A 15,019-nucleotide genomic window follows, 5' to 3' on the forward strand; every position below is an offset into this window, starting at 1 on the left:
GTATGCCTTCAGCTATGTAGCCTGCAAATGGATCTTTGTGTATGTGAACGTGTGAGTACATGCGTTGTGCAACACGTGTAAGCCCAGTGTGCAGTGATAGCTCCTAACCAGCTCACTTTGTCCATCATGTGCTTCTCGTACTTGACTGGACGCCAGAAGTGGGCTGCAGCTCCAGGTCCTTGGCACAGAAATGGCCTCAGGGGCCTCCCAGTAAGAGGATCTAACTCACTTTGTGAGGGGTGTACCTCCGCTTGAAAGTAAGCATGTACTGGGTCTAAATTAAAGGAAGGGTTGGAATCTGCCAGTGAAAAACCATAACATCAAAACAAACAAATGAACATTAAAACATTAAAACCTAAGGATTTGTGAAACCCTGAGGGGAGAACATAAGGCTTAGTCCATGGTAATACACCTGATCAATAAAAAAAGTGTTGTTGTTGTGTTGTTTGTTTTTTTTTTTAATATGATTTATGTTTCCATCCCCTGTTTTTTCCCCCTTCTGCGGTTATTTTCATCAGGGATCTGCTGTAGCATGGCAGCTAGAGCATTTAGCATCCATGTGTCTGGGAGATGAGCAGCCACCCAAGAGACAAGATAATGGAGCAGGAAGAGCTGCCTCCTCTGCCCATTAGCTGAATGTTCCCAAGGAGAATGCAAGATGCTCCCCAAAAGCAATCATTTCTATTTGAAAGCCTCATCTGTTACTTCAAAAAAAAAAAAAAAATCCTAATCATGGTGGTGGTGGCAGAGTCGAACTGAATGGGATTGCAGAGCGGCGCTTTTATGTAGTAGCAGGAGGAAAGAGTCTGTAGCATGGTGTGAAAGCCATAGGAATAGATGTGTCTCCTTAAGAAGAAGAAAGAAACATTTTACCAAAATGTGTTAGAAGAGCCTCTCTTGATTGGGCTGCTGGTTGCCAAGGAGAAAGAATTGATCATTCAGAACAAGATGAGAAGAGGAGCTGTCAGGAAAGAAGACATCTGGAGCTGACTTGTGCACGGTTTTGTCTTCTTAGCTCAGTGACACTGAATCATTTGCTTCACTGTTTTAAACAGAATAAACTTCTGTAAATATCTGATTTCCATTTAAATAAATAAAAAAAATCTTGTAGCCTCTTCTTTTTTTTCTTCTTCTTCTTAGCAATGAAGATAAACAAGACAATATTACTTCCATGCTTGGTTCAATGTGTGATTACTTTTAGTCAGTGCTAGTGGGTCATTAAATCACTGCTTGCAGGTACATGGCATGTAATTCATACAGAAAGAAGCAACAAGACTAACTCCTTGTGTTTGATCAAAAAAGTGAAAAAATGTCCTAGTTCAGGACTTTAATGTTAAGCTTGTTTGGTAAATGGCATTCAGGAGGAAAATAATTTTATAAAAGAAAAACAGATATTCTAATTGTTGGCAGAGCAACAATAGGAAAGAAAGGAAGTTTTTTAAAATGATCTAACAAGCTCAGTCCTACTGCAGCACCACCAACAGCCTGGATGCAGACATTAAGCAAAGTTAGTGCACAGAAAGGACGCTTACTCACGTTACTGCTTTCTCCTGGGACAACTCAGCTCTGAGCAGGGGGATGCTCCTAAACGACAAATCACAAAGCAGTTATAAAGTACTGAGCTCTTTGTGCTGCATGGCCAAGCTCATCGCTCCCCACAGCAGATGTCTGGGTGGATGGGTCTTATCTGCAGGTCTCTGAGATTTCTGTACATCAGTTTCCATATTTACAGATAGGGGTGATGAAAATTTGCTCTGTACTTTGAGATCTAGGGGTGACTAAAAATGAGAAGATTCATTCTGCTTTTCTTTTTATTTATACCAACCAGGATTTTATAAATTAATAAAATCCTACCAGTGTACTTCTTGAGAGCATTAGGTGGCAAGACTTTGTTATCTGTTTGAACAAAGGCCAGGCTCAATGCTTGGAGCAAGAAAATGTAACTCTCTGGTAGCTAATGAAGTGTATGACAGGCTACACGGGTTTTATATCGTCTGCTATAAAAAGCCCTGGCACGTCCTAAAGTGTTGGTGCCTGAGAGCCTGGGGCCTGCAACGATGTGCTGGCATGTACATTAAGCACCTTGACTGAAGGGGAAAAGCAGGATCCTCGCCTTCCCCGAGGAAGCCTGGGGACAGCAGCACAAGCAGACTGCTCAGATGTGTAACGTGGGGCTGCATGAGCGGCCTGGTGCCACCGAGCACCCCCTGGTAGGAAACATCAGGGACTTAGCCACGTCCCCAGTGTCACCTACTTTCTAACACAGGCAGGGACATTGCTGGTAGTTCAACTAAGCCTTAGGGTTTGATTTATTTTTCCTCAAAGGGCCTTTTTCTCCAGACTGACCTTGGCAATCTCTCTCTGGAGCCCTGGCAGTGGAAAAGCAGGCCTCAGCCTCTTTAACCTCCACCTCATTGCCGGAGCAGTCTCCAGGGCATGACTGGAAATGAAACTCAGGAACCAGGCCCTTCTGCAAGCTGAGCACAGAGGCACCCAGTATAACAGCAGGCACAGACCCCCCGAAGTCAGCATAGCCCCGTATTTATTGCAGGCCATTATAGGTGCTTCATCCCAAAACCAGAGCAGTGACCCCTGATTTCCTGAAGGAAGAACAAGAGGACTCTCCATGAGGATGCCTTCTTCTCTGCAATTCAGACAAACTGGTTTACGTGTACTCAAGAAGCTAAATACTGGCTCAGTCCTCTACAGTTGGTTCCCTTTTTTTTCACTAGCACAGCTGACAGACCGTTCAGGAACATGGCGAGCATTGCGGAAGGAGGGTTACAGCAAGTGAGTCTTCTTCTGCAGACACCTCAGTGCACCAAGCTTCTCACCAAGATACTGTTGGCATGACAACTTCGTTGACCTACAAAACAAACAGATGATTTCCTTCTAAATCGAGGTCCTACCACCGTCTTCCTCCTGCCAGGAGCGCAAGAGCATTTGCTAGGCTGCCTATCTGCAGGTGGAAAACCTACGCTTACCTGCAGATGCCTCAGAAATTCCCTGTTCATTTCCAGGTAGGTATGTCTGTCTGACAAGCCATAAAGCTCTATCAACATGGAGCAAAGTCTCACAAGCACCTGGCATGAGCTGGTAGAGGTTTGTTTCAAAAGGGTTATTGTAGCCCGTGCCAGACACCGCTCTCATCCACTGCATCCCCAGCCTGAGCCCTGGCTGGGATTTCCTCCCACAGTCCCATGAGCTCAGCCAGCCCTGGAAAAGTCACTGTCTTGTAAACCAGTGTTGTCTTTGTCATTCAAGCGAGCTGCTATTTTTGGTATAACTACAGTTACCATGGCGACACCAGCTCACAAATAGGGTCAGAAACCTCGGAGATATCTTTAAGTAGTTCCTTGGAACAGGGACTTATCTGGCCAGAGGTAATGAAGCTCTTGGTTTTTCCTTTGGGACTACACCCCTGCCACCACACGGCCCCTGCAGTTCCCGGAGCAGCTGGCTCTGGATGCGGTGGTCTGAGAGGCCAGCACTGGCTTCTCTGGGGCCAGAGGAGAATGAGCCTGGGCAGGGAGGGACAGGGGCTGCAGGCTAGGAAGGGATCATCAAGTACCCCATTCCTGGGCAAAACTCCTCATCCAGCCATGTGGCACAGGGCTGGTGCAACACGGCTGGATGGGGTCCCAACAGAGCAGAGAAAGGAGGTGGAAGGAGGGAGAGGAGGAGAGGAGAGGGGAAATGTCCTGGTCATAATGGGGGATAAGAAAATCACGAGTGGGGCTGCTCCAGGAGTTTCTGCCACACTTTCTCAGTGAGCAAAAAATAGCTTTGTGTGACACACTGGAAATTTTTTCCCACGTGTCCACTTTTATAAAGAGAAATGAGCCTGCTTTCACTGGAAAAAGGAAAAAAAAAAAAAAGAAAAAAAAAAAACAACAGGAAAACAAAGGGGATGTTTCAAAAACAAATGGCCTGAAAACGTAAATTTTTAAGGTTAAGAAAAAGGAAGCCTGTAAGATTTCAAAGGAGCAGGGCGGGGGGACAAGAAGAAAGCAAGCACGCTTCCTGCGAGGACTGGGGGGCTGTAAAGACAATTTTCCCATCAACTCTACCCCCACAGGCAGAAAGGGAGGGGGAGCCCCCGGAAACCTGCCTGAAGCAGATGGAGGCATGGGAATGAGCAGCAGGGATGGGACAGAGCCTGCTGCCAGCAGGCTGCACCTGTTTATATCCACACAAACAGGTTCCTGCCCACAGAAATCACTTCTGCTGTCAGGAGCTGCTGAGCACAATCCATCTAGGCGTGTTTGTGTGCAAGCTCAAGTCGCTGCAGGGAAGAGACGATGCCAACACGATGCTGCCCCCGTCCTCTTCCCGTGCCCAGGAATTATCACACAAGCTTCTGAAAGCTGCATGATCGTCCTCAAACACGTGGGAACACTGCTTCTCTGCTGCCTCTGTTCTCTGCTCAGTTGGCAGCCCCTCAGCTGCATTCAGGATTTACTTCCCGGCTTCTCTGTGCCTACTCAAGGGGTAGGACCTGATCGATTGTTTTAAATGTAACGCGAGAGTCTCACTGAGCGATTTATCTCGGCTAACTTCAGCCATCTGAAAGGCCAAAGGCTTTGGCTGCAGGCTTTGGCTCAGCAGCAGAGCATTGCAGTACGGGTCCCCTCCGTCACAGTCTGTCGTGTCAGACAGATCCTGTCCTTTCTCAGCCACATGTGGTCACCCCTGGCTAGCATGGATGCTCCAAATCCTTCCTCCATCCTCACCTGAGGTGAAACCCATCCATCACTTCACAGGCAGCCTCTCCCTGACCTTCCCTCAGCTCCTTCTGCCCCTGCACTACTCTGATGCTCCTTGTGCACCTCTTTCCTCCAGGAATATTTTGTCCTTGATCCCACATTGTGGGCTGGTTGCTCAGTGAAGGTAAGTGAGCAGAACTTCACCAGAGCCAGCAGACCTGGAGGACTGTTGTTTTGCCCTATGGTTAGGCTCAAGCCACTGAGCTATTGCCCATGACTGATGTGCTGTGCTGCTGGTGCAGAAGATGAAAATGACCATCTAGCATCTTCTGGCAGGACCCTTGTCCTTGTCTTTTTGTCTGTGGATTCCTTCCACTTTGTCCAAATCTCTGACACTGGTCTCCCAGGCAGTCTCAATGGGCTATTAAAATGCACCAGAGAAATGAAGCACATGATAAAATCATGTGTTACTGCCAATGGGTCTTCGCTGGGCTGGAATTTGGGCTGAGGCACCAGCTCCTCCCTCTCTCAGGTAACATCCACAGTACCCACACATGACCTAGCTGCTACCCCCAGTCAGGTGGGTCCCAGCCCCTGCAGCACTACTGAGCAGTCTGCTGGAAGCCTCTCCAGCCCTTCTCCAGCCTGAGGGAGGGATGTGGGGTGGTTATGACCAATGCTTCCCTTCCCTGCATGTGTGTGCGCGTGTGTGCGTGCTCACGAGCAGCGGCACAGCACAGAGGGCTGGTGATTTCCTTGCTTCTCCAGCAATTTCCCCACCGGAGCACCAGAGAAGCCACAACCTCTTCTAGGGTGATGCTGCAGAAAGGAGCACGTCCGCTACTCCCCCAGGCCTCGCTGGAGCTGTGCCTGCAGAACACTGGGGCCACGCACCCCCCCGTGGGGGCTCTGGCCATGATTGGCGCCCTGTGCCCTGATGTCACCTGCTGACAGGGTATATCTGGAGGAGGAAGGACACCTCGAGACTTTTCCTACCCAGGCTGCAGGACGGGAGTTGAATGATTTGCAAGAGGAGCCCTTGGCACTGTAAGTATTTGCTGGGAGCTCAAAGCAAATGAGGGTGGGGGGGGGGGGGGTGCAAATGAAGCTGGCTGCAAAACCTAGTGGAGAGAAAAGTCCTTCTCCCCATGGGGGAAAAAGGTTTGTATTTTCATGCTTGGAAAGTGTGAATGCACCCAGTAGCTATGAGAAAGAGTTCTGCTTCCGTGCAGTCATGGCTGTTTCCTCTTAATTAGGGCTCAGTGCTGGGCAAAAAGGTTCATGCAGCAGCCGTGGTTTGTCTCAGCAGGCAGCAGGCTCTGCCATTCACGGGGCCACTCAGTTTCCGACCCCGGCAGCCCTTGGCAGGGGCTCACTGGCAGCCCCTTGGCTTGTGGGCTCGGCCTGCATGTCTGCAGCACTGGAAGGTCCCCAGGGGTGGTGGGGGCAGGCGGCTGGTGCTTGCTGCCCAGGTGCCCAGCAGTGCACACAGGGCTCGTCCATGGGGAGTTTGTGCAAGTGGTGCTGCATCTCCTGCGTTACTGAATGCCTTCCTTGGTGTCAGCACTTAACTGAGGTTGTCTTTCCAATGCTCCCCATCTGGGAGGCTGTTGTGGCAATACAGTTCAACTTGAAGTGAGCTTCTGTCTTTTGGAGTACATCCTCTTTCATTTGGTTGTGGTCTTACAACTGCTGCTAGAATACAGGGGCTGACATCCTGTGTAAAACAGGATCAGAAAGAGCTGAAGCTGCGTGAACTCCTTCCATCCCTATGATTAGCCAGATCAAGCAGCTGAGACTGGAGCTGAGACTCCTCACTCCTCGCAGGCATCTCACACTGGATACAATATTTCCTGATGAAAGCCTGGCTGCAAGGAAGATGGCAGTGACTCTTGAGGTCAAGAAATGATCATCAGAATTATTGCCAAAAATGAGAGTATTTCTTCCCAGAAGCTGTCTATTCCTACTGCATCACTGTGTGGAGGGACACAGCTCATGGAGTTTCAGTTCCTGACACCCCTGAGGCACCAGGAAGATGTGCATGAAGAAGCCTGTACCTGAAGTTATCAGACAGGGGAGGAAGAGATCCTACACTGGATCTGTCTGAAGAAAGTCACATGAGGCATCTGTGTTATCTGTCAGGGAAATTTTCCATAGCGAATCAGAGATTAAAGGGGAGGAGGGGGCAGATTAAAAAGTCACCACTTGTCAGTAGTGTTCAAGCCTCTTTAAGTTCAAAGAAAACTAAAAGAAGGATGATTAACCTGGCCAGCAACCCAGAGGTGGGATATCTGACGCAACTGAGATAAGCACATTACTGTGCATTAGGTATAATTAGCATTCGGACGCAAGCAAGGCTCTTACCCAGAGGATTAAGCCCTGGACTAAACAGAAATGCTGTCAGGGGCAATTAGGTAACGCCTTGTCAGAGGAGGGGGCAGAGGAAGTGCACGGAAGAACATCTTGCTCCCCAGCAGCCTGCACATCCACAGCCATCCACTCTCACCCAGGAGCTGTGTCCCAGTGCCGGCAGCAGCAGAAGATCTCTGACATCCCAGGACATCCCCAGGGCCAAGGCAGCTAGAGGAGACCCAACCGTATCAAGCATTTGTCAAGCTTTCTGTTTGGTGTAGTACCAAGGATCTCCAAAGCACCCAGGTATGGGGAGGTGAAAAGCTGGGAAATTCCCCTAGGAAGGTGTCGCGGTGTTTCCTCTGTTTCTTCTGGCTGTGAGCTGGGGCAGCTGGCTCCCAAGGAGGGGCAGCCCTCGTGCTGCTGTCTTCTTTGACATCAATGGAGGCATCTTTTCCTGTGGAAGATGGCAAGCAAGTCCCACCAGCTCAGCAGTGGGAGGGCAACTTGATCCCTGCTGCAAGATGGAGGCTGTTCTGTGGCATTAAGGTTGCTTCCCACCCTCTGCCCTTTCTTTTGGTGATGCGTGGGGAGTACAGGTGAAGGGAGGTTGGTAAAGAAAATGACAGAATGGTCTCTTTAGTTGCATTGAATGCCATTTCTTGAATTCATGCATGTGAGAGATAGGATGGGATGTGATTTGGGCAGATCCTTTTTGCTTCCAAATCCCAAATCAGTGTAGAGTAGCTGATATGCGGATACAACTGCTTTGGATAGGGACTGAGTAAACTCCCAGGGCTGAGTCTTCTCATTAGCTATTTCTTAATGGATTGAAGGCTGGGGCAAGGCAGGAACTCAAAGAACTAAGAGGAGCTGGCCCTCAATGACATGTTTGTGATTAAGGTACCATGCTGGCAGATGGCAGGGGTTGGTGAAGTGGGGAGGGAACTGAGCAGGGGCTCAGCTGCTTCTTACAAGTCTTGTGTGTCAGGCCAAAGGGCTGGAAATCTGTTAGCCATTTTGTTTCTTCTGTTGTACTTTTGGGAGCAGCCCTTGGGAGAGGTGCCAAAAATCTCCGCATGCCAGATGCACTGAAGGTGCCTAGAAGTGGGTCTGTGTCTCACAGTCCAGGAGAGGTATCTGGCGCTGAGACGAGTGCCCTACTGATGAGAATTTCTCCTGAGATGAAGGCACAGTACTTTACAGGGGGGCGTTAGCAGACCTTCAGTGGAGCACGGTCTTCCTATGCAAAGCATTTTCTTGTAGGGCAGTACTGTTTAAATCCCTTGCTGGTCCTGAGCATCACTGAGGGACTGGATTCTCCCTTGGTGCAGATTCACGCAGCTGCGGAACCTCACATTGCTTTGGCTTGAACCCAAACTGCCTTCACCTCTCGGTTTGGCCCTAAAAACTGGGAGTCAAAACATTTTGGCACACCTCCCAGCTGCACGGTCCAGGTCATACCAATTACCGCACCTCCAGTCCCATTCTGTAAAAGATGTGCTTGCGACAGTGCTTGCCTGTCCAGCCACCGTGCTGTGGGGATAAAGCTGTAAATACTGGGCAATTGCTCAGGTTCTCCAGAGATGACAGCCAAATCAGTAATTTCTCTGATTTGAGCTGATCCCTGTGTTTGTGGGCACACTGTGTGCTGGGGAAGCGTTGTGTATAGCATCTGTGCATACTTCAGCTGCAGACACAACCATCTGCTGCTCCATTTGGGGCTGCTGGAACGGGTCCAGCCTCCTGAAAGGGATATTACAGCTGAGACAGGAGCCCGACCACAAGCAACAGGAGAACTACCATGCCTCTAGGTGCTATCATTAGGATACATCCAACCACCGTCACGGATGGAAAGATGTCAGGGGTGAAGTATTCCCAGACTGCCATGGATACAGAAACACATCTCTTTGCCTTGCACTGATCTGGCAGTGACACAGGAGGATTGCCTGGATTCTCTTTTGCCTTGTTCTCAGGCCTTGCTTTCCAGCACTCTGGCTATTTCGAGCACTGTCAAAGATATGGGCTGTCTTCAAATTATGAAGGAAAGAAGAATCTTTGATGGCATTCATAGTTCTGAGATTAAAAGTCTGGAGTGTCACTGCAGGTGATACTGGGGATCAGGCCAGAGCACTATGGTGACATAATGGGATTAGCCTTCAGTACTAAAATCCTGAAGTTAATTCCATCGGCTATTCCATCAGCCTGGCTGCACAGGGACAAAAACCTGGGGAGAGCAATTATGTAATGGTCATGGGGAAGGATGTGACTTCAGGGAGGGGAGAACAAATTGGCATTTATTTTTGTCCATAAATGGATGTGGTCAGACTACTCTAGCATACTAATTAGCACAAAATTTGATCAAGGGCTGGGAGCTGCCCCTTGGGCACTGGTGGAAGCTATTGCTGTCCTCTCTGGGGGGGAGCAAAGGGTCCTCAGTGCAGCAGCTCTGCCCTCACGCAGGAGAGGTGTCGTCCACCCCCCCCAAGAATGAGAACTGCTACTTGACACTTAGGTAGCCTCTGTGATGTGGAGCTTGGCTCACGCACAGTGTGGTACAGAAGGCGTCAATCTATGTAACATAGTGCTTAAAACCATCAAAATGGACAACGCTTCCTGGGGAAAGTTACAGGCTTTGATCTCCTACATCCTAAGAAACTAAATTCCACCTAAACCAGTCTCCAATGCTTTGCCTTGGCCTTCTTTACAATCTTTCGGAGGTCCTGTACTGTTTCCCATAAGGTTGGTACTGACAAACTTGAGGCCCTAATTGCAGCTGCACCCAGACTAAGGGCCCATCCAGGTCAGCATCGCATCTTCCTCCGTGTGCAAGAGGCAACACTTAGGCACAAGTACAAGAACAGATGAAGTATATTGTGTTTCCCAAGGACAGGACACTTCTCTAAGCCATAAATCCATATGTGTGTCTTTGTGGCTCCTAGTAGTCATATCCAGAATTAGTAAGTAAAAGCACCAGCACTGCAGAGCAAACTGGAATACAAACAACATTGGCATTACCTGCCTGGTTCTGCACAAACTCTGGGGCAAGATGCTGCAGCAGCCTTGTCTGAGACAAAAGAAGATTTAACTCTCCATAACTCTGCAAGTCATCGGACTGTGGGATTAAGTGTCTTTTTGTGCAGGAGTGTTCATAGTTTGGTATCTTAATTCTAGCATGCATTGACGAAAATCAGTGCCACTCTGCTTACTTTGTATACATTATGGTCTTTCTTTTTGTTTAATGTCTTTATGTTTAATTCTCTCGCAATTATACTTCCCAAAATTATTCTGTCACAAGACTGTTGATACCTAGAAATGATAAGCAGAGTGTTGCATCAGTCCTTGCTGTTATCTTGCAGACAGAGGGATCTGAGCGAGGCATACTCCTGTCGCACAAAACAGCCCAGCAATGAGTGAGAATCCCACCACCAACCTCAACACTGGAGATGCTCCAACTGGTCCCACCACACCACGCAAGGGGCCTCCCAAGTTCAAGCAGAGACAGACAAGGCAGTTCAAGAGCAAGCCTCCTAAAAAAGGAGTAAAAGGGTAAGGGCATTTTGGAAAGAAGAGAAACTGTCCAAGTCGGGTTGCTCCCCACTGCTAAGCTGGGCTCCTGTGGCACCATCTTCCCCCACACAAGGATCCAGGAGGTTTTCCCCTGCCCCACGGTGCCATCAACTCTCCTGTTGTGGTGCTGGCCCACCCCAGCACTGAGCTGCTTCTCATCGTCTGCTGCCCACACTCCTCCCTCCCTGGCTGGGGTTGCAGGACATCTCCCCTTTCCTGGGTGCTGCTGGCCCAAAATCACCCCTCACCTGCTCTTCTCTCCCCTAGGTTTGGAGATGACATCCCAGGCATGGAGGGGCTGGGCACAGGTAAGCGCTGCGGGATGTTGTTGTCATGCCCTCTTTAACACAAGTGTAACCATGCTTCAGCACGGGAGAGTACTGTCTGGGCTGGGCTCTGTCTGCCTGGCCTCTCTGTAGCTCACAGGGTCACTGGAAGGGGCTAGTACTCCTTCCACAAACTGCCACAGTCATGCTTATGCTTACATACACCACAAGGTAGAAAGTCTATTTAGGCATGCTTCCATTTCTGAATACTTTCACTTGGCTGCAAATGTGCTTGTTTGTCTTTGTTTTCTGCTAATACTCTGGCTTAGAATTTCAGCAGCATGAGGTTCTCAAAGAAATGCCAAATGCTAAGCTATTAATAGCAAAAATCACAAGAACTAAATCTCAGATGGTTGAGTATTTATGTTATCACCAAAATCCTAATTTTAAGAATTTTAGGCACCCATCTGGGATTGAGAAACACACACTGGATGACCTGTAGCCAGTTAAAACTTAGATGTCAATAACAGCTGCCCCTATCAATGAGTTACAGATCCTAAGTGCTGTAGACCAAATATTTCAGCATCTGATTTAAGATTGCACGTTTTCCAGGATATCACAGGTTGGTTACAGACAGTTTATAAGAACAGGAGAAACCCCACAACCAGGATGAATTTTCACACTAGTCTAGATACTGAGGAGATCGTAGTCTTGTTCACAGAGAAAGATGGCACAGGAGAAAATACAGTGACCTGGTTCAGCCTGGTAGGTAGTACCAAATGTAAAGAGCTCATCAGCTCATTCAGTCTTCAAGTGGAGTCTCATTTTTCTTGTTCTTCCCACATCTGAATGTTTCCTCACTAAAGCAGCCTTTCTATTCATACAAAAGAAGTCCAGGAAGTGCCATGACCAGAACCCATTTCTGATTCTCTCTGTTTTGCAGATATCACAGTGATTTGCCCATGGGAAGCTTTCAGCCATCTGGAACTGCACGAGCTGGCCCAGTTTGGGATCATCTAAAGCGCCAGCATCTCCACTGGTGTCACCTGGTGACTCCGCAGATCCCACCATGGTCTTCATCACCTTTGACACTGAATTTTGGCCCTTACATCCACCTGTTCATGGACAGGGTGATTTTGTATGAGCTAGTTTTGAGAAAGTCCTTTGCAAATTAATTTGTCAAAGAAGTTATTCAGGACCCTGAACAGACTGCATGCTCCATGTGATGAAACTACTGAAAATGTCTTAATGTCTCCCTGCACCATACCCTGTCTTCTCCCACTATTGTAGATCTTCATGTGTATGGAGAAAATGGGAGGCTTTATTTGAACCTTTCCCCTGGTTAGCTGAGGTAGTGTGTGCATGGGTGTGCATGTATGCCCAGACCTCATTATATCAAGCCCATTCTTTTTTCTTCCTTCCCTTCCTGACAGCTTTCTATGTAGTATTTCCACGGGTATGTTCCCAGGTTATCTGGACCAACAATTAGATGCTGAGACTGTATCTGTAGAGAACAGAATCAGAGTAAATAGTTCAGCCATTAAGGCGTTTTTAAGTAGCAGGAGAGCCTTCCCCAGAGGTTCACCATAAGGAATCTGCTGCTGAGGTTCACCTCATCAAGAAAGGGGGAAAGGGCTCTGAAATGTTCTCTCTGCTGTACTACCCACCAGCTTATGAGCCAGAAGATTCTGGCTGTTCTAGTAACGCTGAATGAAAACACGTGTGTCTGAGATCAAAAACTAAATGAATTAATTAATCCTTCTAATTCCTTTGTGAACCTGAGTGGTTGGGATTCCAAAGAAACAACCCTCCAAATGGCATTTGGGTGTCCTCTCCTTCAATGGCAGGCTCCTGTGTGACATTTGTACTGTCCCTAAAGCCATACATATTTACATGAGGAGTTTGCTCCCTGGGACATGATGCTGGTTCAGAAGACATTACAGTTTGCCACCAGACAGTGCCAGTAGTCCCACCTCATCTAGCAGAAGATGGTATTGAATTACTTGCTCTCTCTTCCCTGCATTTAGCACGGACAATTCTCTCTTCATCCCACCCATCAGCAGGAAGGCTTTTCCCTTCACCCTCTGGCAGCTTCAAGCTCCAAAGCCTGTCTGGACAAGCAGGAAAATGGTTGTTCCCCCAGGAGGGATAAGAGCAGAGCAGGTGGGGAGGCAGGGGGAGACTAGGATTTGCAGGCAAGCACGGAGCAAATCCACTTAACCTCATCGATTTTTGTCTCCTGGTCTCTGGCAGCCTGAGCACTGGTGAGCAGGGAGGCACTTGTAACCACTTAAGTGCTCAGGGAAGGCACCGAGACTCCCTGCTGCCCTGGCATTAGGGAAGGGGGTTCATTTTGGTCAGAGGCAAGGAGCAAGTGTTGTTGTAGCTATGTGATATTCAGAAGGGGAGATGACATTTTTAATCATTGCCTTCAGCTTCACAAGCCTCCTTGCATATGAACTGCCTCCCCCGGCTTATCTTTCCTATGCTGAGCATGTTCACAGGAGCAAGGAATGGCTGTGGAGAGGACAGCAAGTCCTGCCTACAAGATCGATCCCCACGCATAAAGCATTGCTATAAATCCATGGCTGTGCTATAGTTATCAGCTAATGTCATGCCAGAAGTAAAAGCTAGCAGTTTTCATTTAAAATATAGCTTCAGCACTAAAAGCTAAAGGAAATTCTTGCTGGCAGTCCAGAGTAGAGCTTTATTATTCAGCACTCCTGTCATTAGCAACAGCAGTAAACCAGCGAGGGTTCAGACCAGCAGCACAATCACAGCACTGAAGTCATGTACCATTTAGCTAATTGCTGTACACAATATTTCCCTGGGCAGAGGCGGTCCGTCCTTTCCACTCACTCCTCATTTCTCACATCTTTCTAACCTTTTAAGGTTGTTCTTCCTTCCCTAAGTGTTCTGAATGTAAGTGACATTTTATTTAGCTTTTACTGCAGGAGACTGATTTCATTTTTCTTCAAGCTTGTGCTAGCCCTCTCCTTTTGTGGTTAAATGTGAATGTTCCTATGTCAATGCTCTTGTGATTTCCCTCACGTTATGCCATCTTGTAGCATGTGATCCTTATTTTACTTTCTCAGTCTGTCCTCTTCTATATGGGAAAAGACCCATTGGATCCAGTTTGTGATCCTGCAAGCTGGCTGCCTCTATTTTCATGGCGTTTTTCCTTATTTTAAGCAGGAGTACATCAACGAAAGAACATTTGAATTAGCCCTTTTGCTCCATTATCATCCCAGACCTTGGGAAAGCAGTACAAAATAGTGAGATTCTCAGTCACGAAATACTGGTGTAAAAACAAAGTTCTCCCTCGTCCAGAGACTGAAGAATTTCAGCAAATGGGAAGGTCCTGATGTAGTTCTACATCTGACTGCCATAACCCCTGCTCCCATCAGAGAACCACGCCTCCAGCGGGAATGCACACATACCCCAGTCTCATGCTTGGCTGAAGAGCTTTGCCAGAAGATGTTCTGAGTCACCACAGTGTGTTAGTTAACTTAAAAATTCATTTCTATGCAGTAATAGGGATTACATTTGTTCCTGTACTTGTAAGGAGTTCCAAGACTTAGAAGAAGAGTCTTTAAACATCCTCACAGTTGTTTTGTCTGAGGGTCCGAGTTTTTTCTAAAGAGATATAACCCCTGAAGCTTTAATTTCTCAAGCAGTGAGAGATGGCTGTGGTATAAAAAGCAAATATATTTAAATAGCTTGTTGAAGGACTTCAACCTATATACATCGTAATATGTTATTTGTTCTTTTACTATAAAAACAAGTCAAAAGCAATAAAAAATTAAACAAAAATGTTTTAAAAATCCTACAAATGTAGTCTGATTTACTTACAAAACATATCCAGAGAAAGGCAGATGATTCAGCTTTTCATTCTATAATCCTTGCCTTAGGAAAGCTCTGAGTGCCAGTCACCACTCCTCATGAGAGAAAAGTAGCTATTTATCTCCAAACAATAGGCAATAAAGTCTTAACCGTGTTATCATCTGAGAAGCAATTCTTCTCTGAGTGATGATTGGTGTATTCTCCCAGGCGTGGTGCACACAATTTCCTCAGGGCTGAAATCTTTTAGCCAGTTTTGTCTTTTGGGACTCTGTGCAGCTGAGT

The 15,019-nt window shown here is 47.5% G+C and overlaps 1 protein-coding gene across 2 annotated transcripts; it reads left to right on the top strand.

The window, feature by feature from the left end:
- Positions 1-5,199: 5,199 nt before the first annotated feature.
- PDE6H (phosphodiesterase 6H) lies at positions 5,200-14,717 on the top strand. Of its 2 annotated transcripts, none has more exons than XM_040555948.1 (4): positions 5,200-5,753; positions 10,418-10,607; positions 10,896-10,936; positions 11,838-14,717. In XM_040555948.1, exons 2-4 carry the CDS (start codon positions 10,468-10,470, stop codon positions 11,912-11,914), a joined length of 258 nt encoding a protein of 85 aa, XP_040411882.1. In that variant the 5' UTR covers positions 5,200-5,753; positions 10,418-10,467; the 3' UTR covers positions 11,915-14,717. The 2 variants fall into 2 exon arrangements, with proteins under 2 accessions (XP_040411882.1, XP_040411873.1); XM_040555939.1 differs by lacking the exon at positions 5,200-5,753 and adding an exon at positions 6,911-7,364.
- The last annotated feature ends 302 nt before the right edge of the window (positions 14,718-15,019 follow it).

Source organism: Cygnus olor, chromosome 1, assembly GCF_009769625.2.
Source record: "Cygnus olor isolate bCygOlo1 chromosome 1, bCygOlo1.pri.v2, whole genome shotgun sequence".
NCBI classification, from domain to species: Eukaryota; Metazoa; Chordata; class Aves; order Anseriformes; family Anatidae; genus Cygnus; species Cygnus olor.

Coding starts and splice junctions, on each gene's coding strand:
- PDE6H (XM_040555948.1), top strand. CDS start 10,468: ATGAGTGAGAATCCCACCACCAACCTCAACACTGGAGATGCTCCAACT. Junction 10,608..10,895: donor CCTAAAAAAGGAGTAAAAGG/GTAAGGGCATTT, acceptor TCTCTCCCCTAG/GTTTGGAGATGACATCCCAG. Junction 10,937..11,837: donor CATGGAGGGGCTGGGCACAG/GTAAGCGCTGCG, acceptor TCTGTTTTGCAG/ATATCACAGTGATTTGCCCA.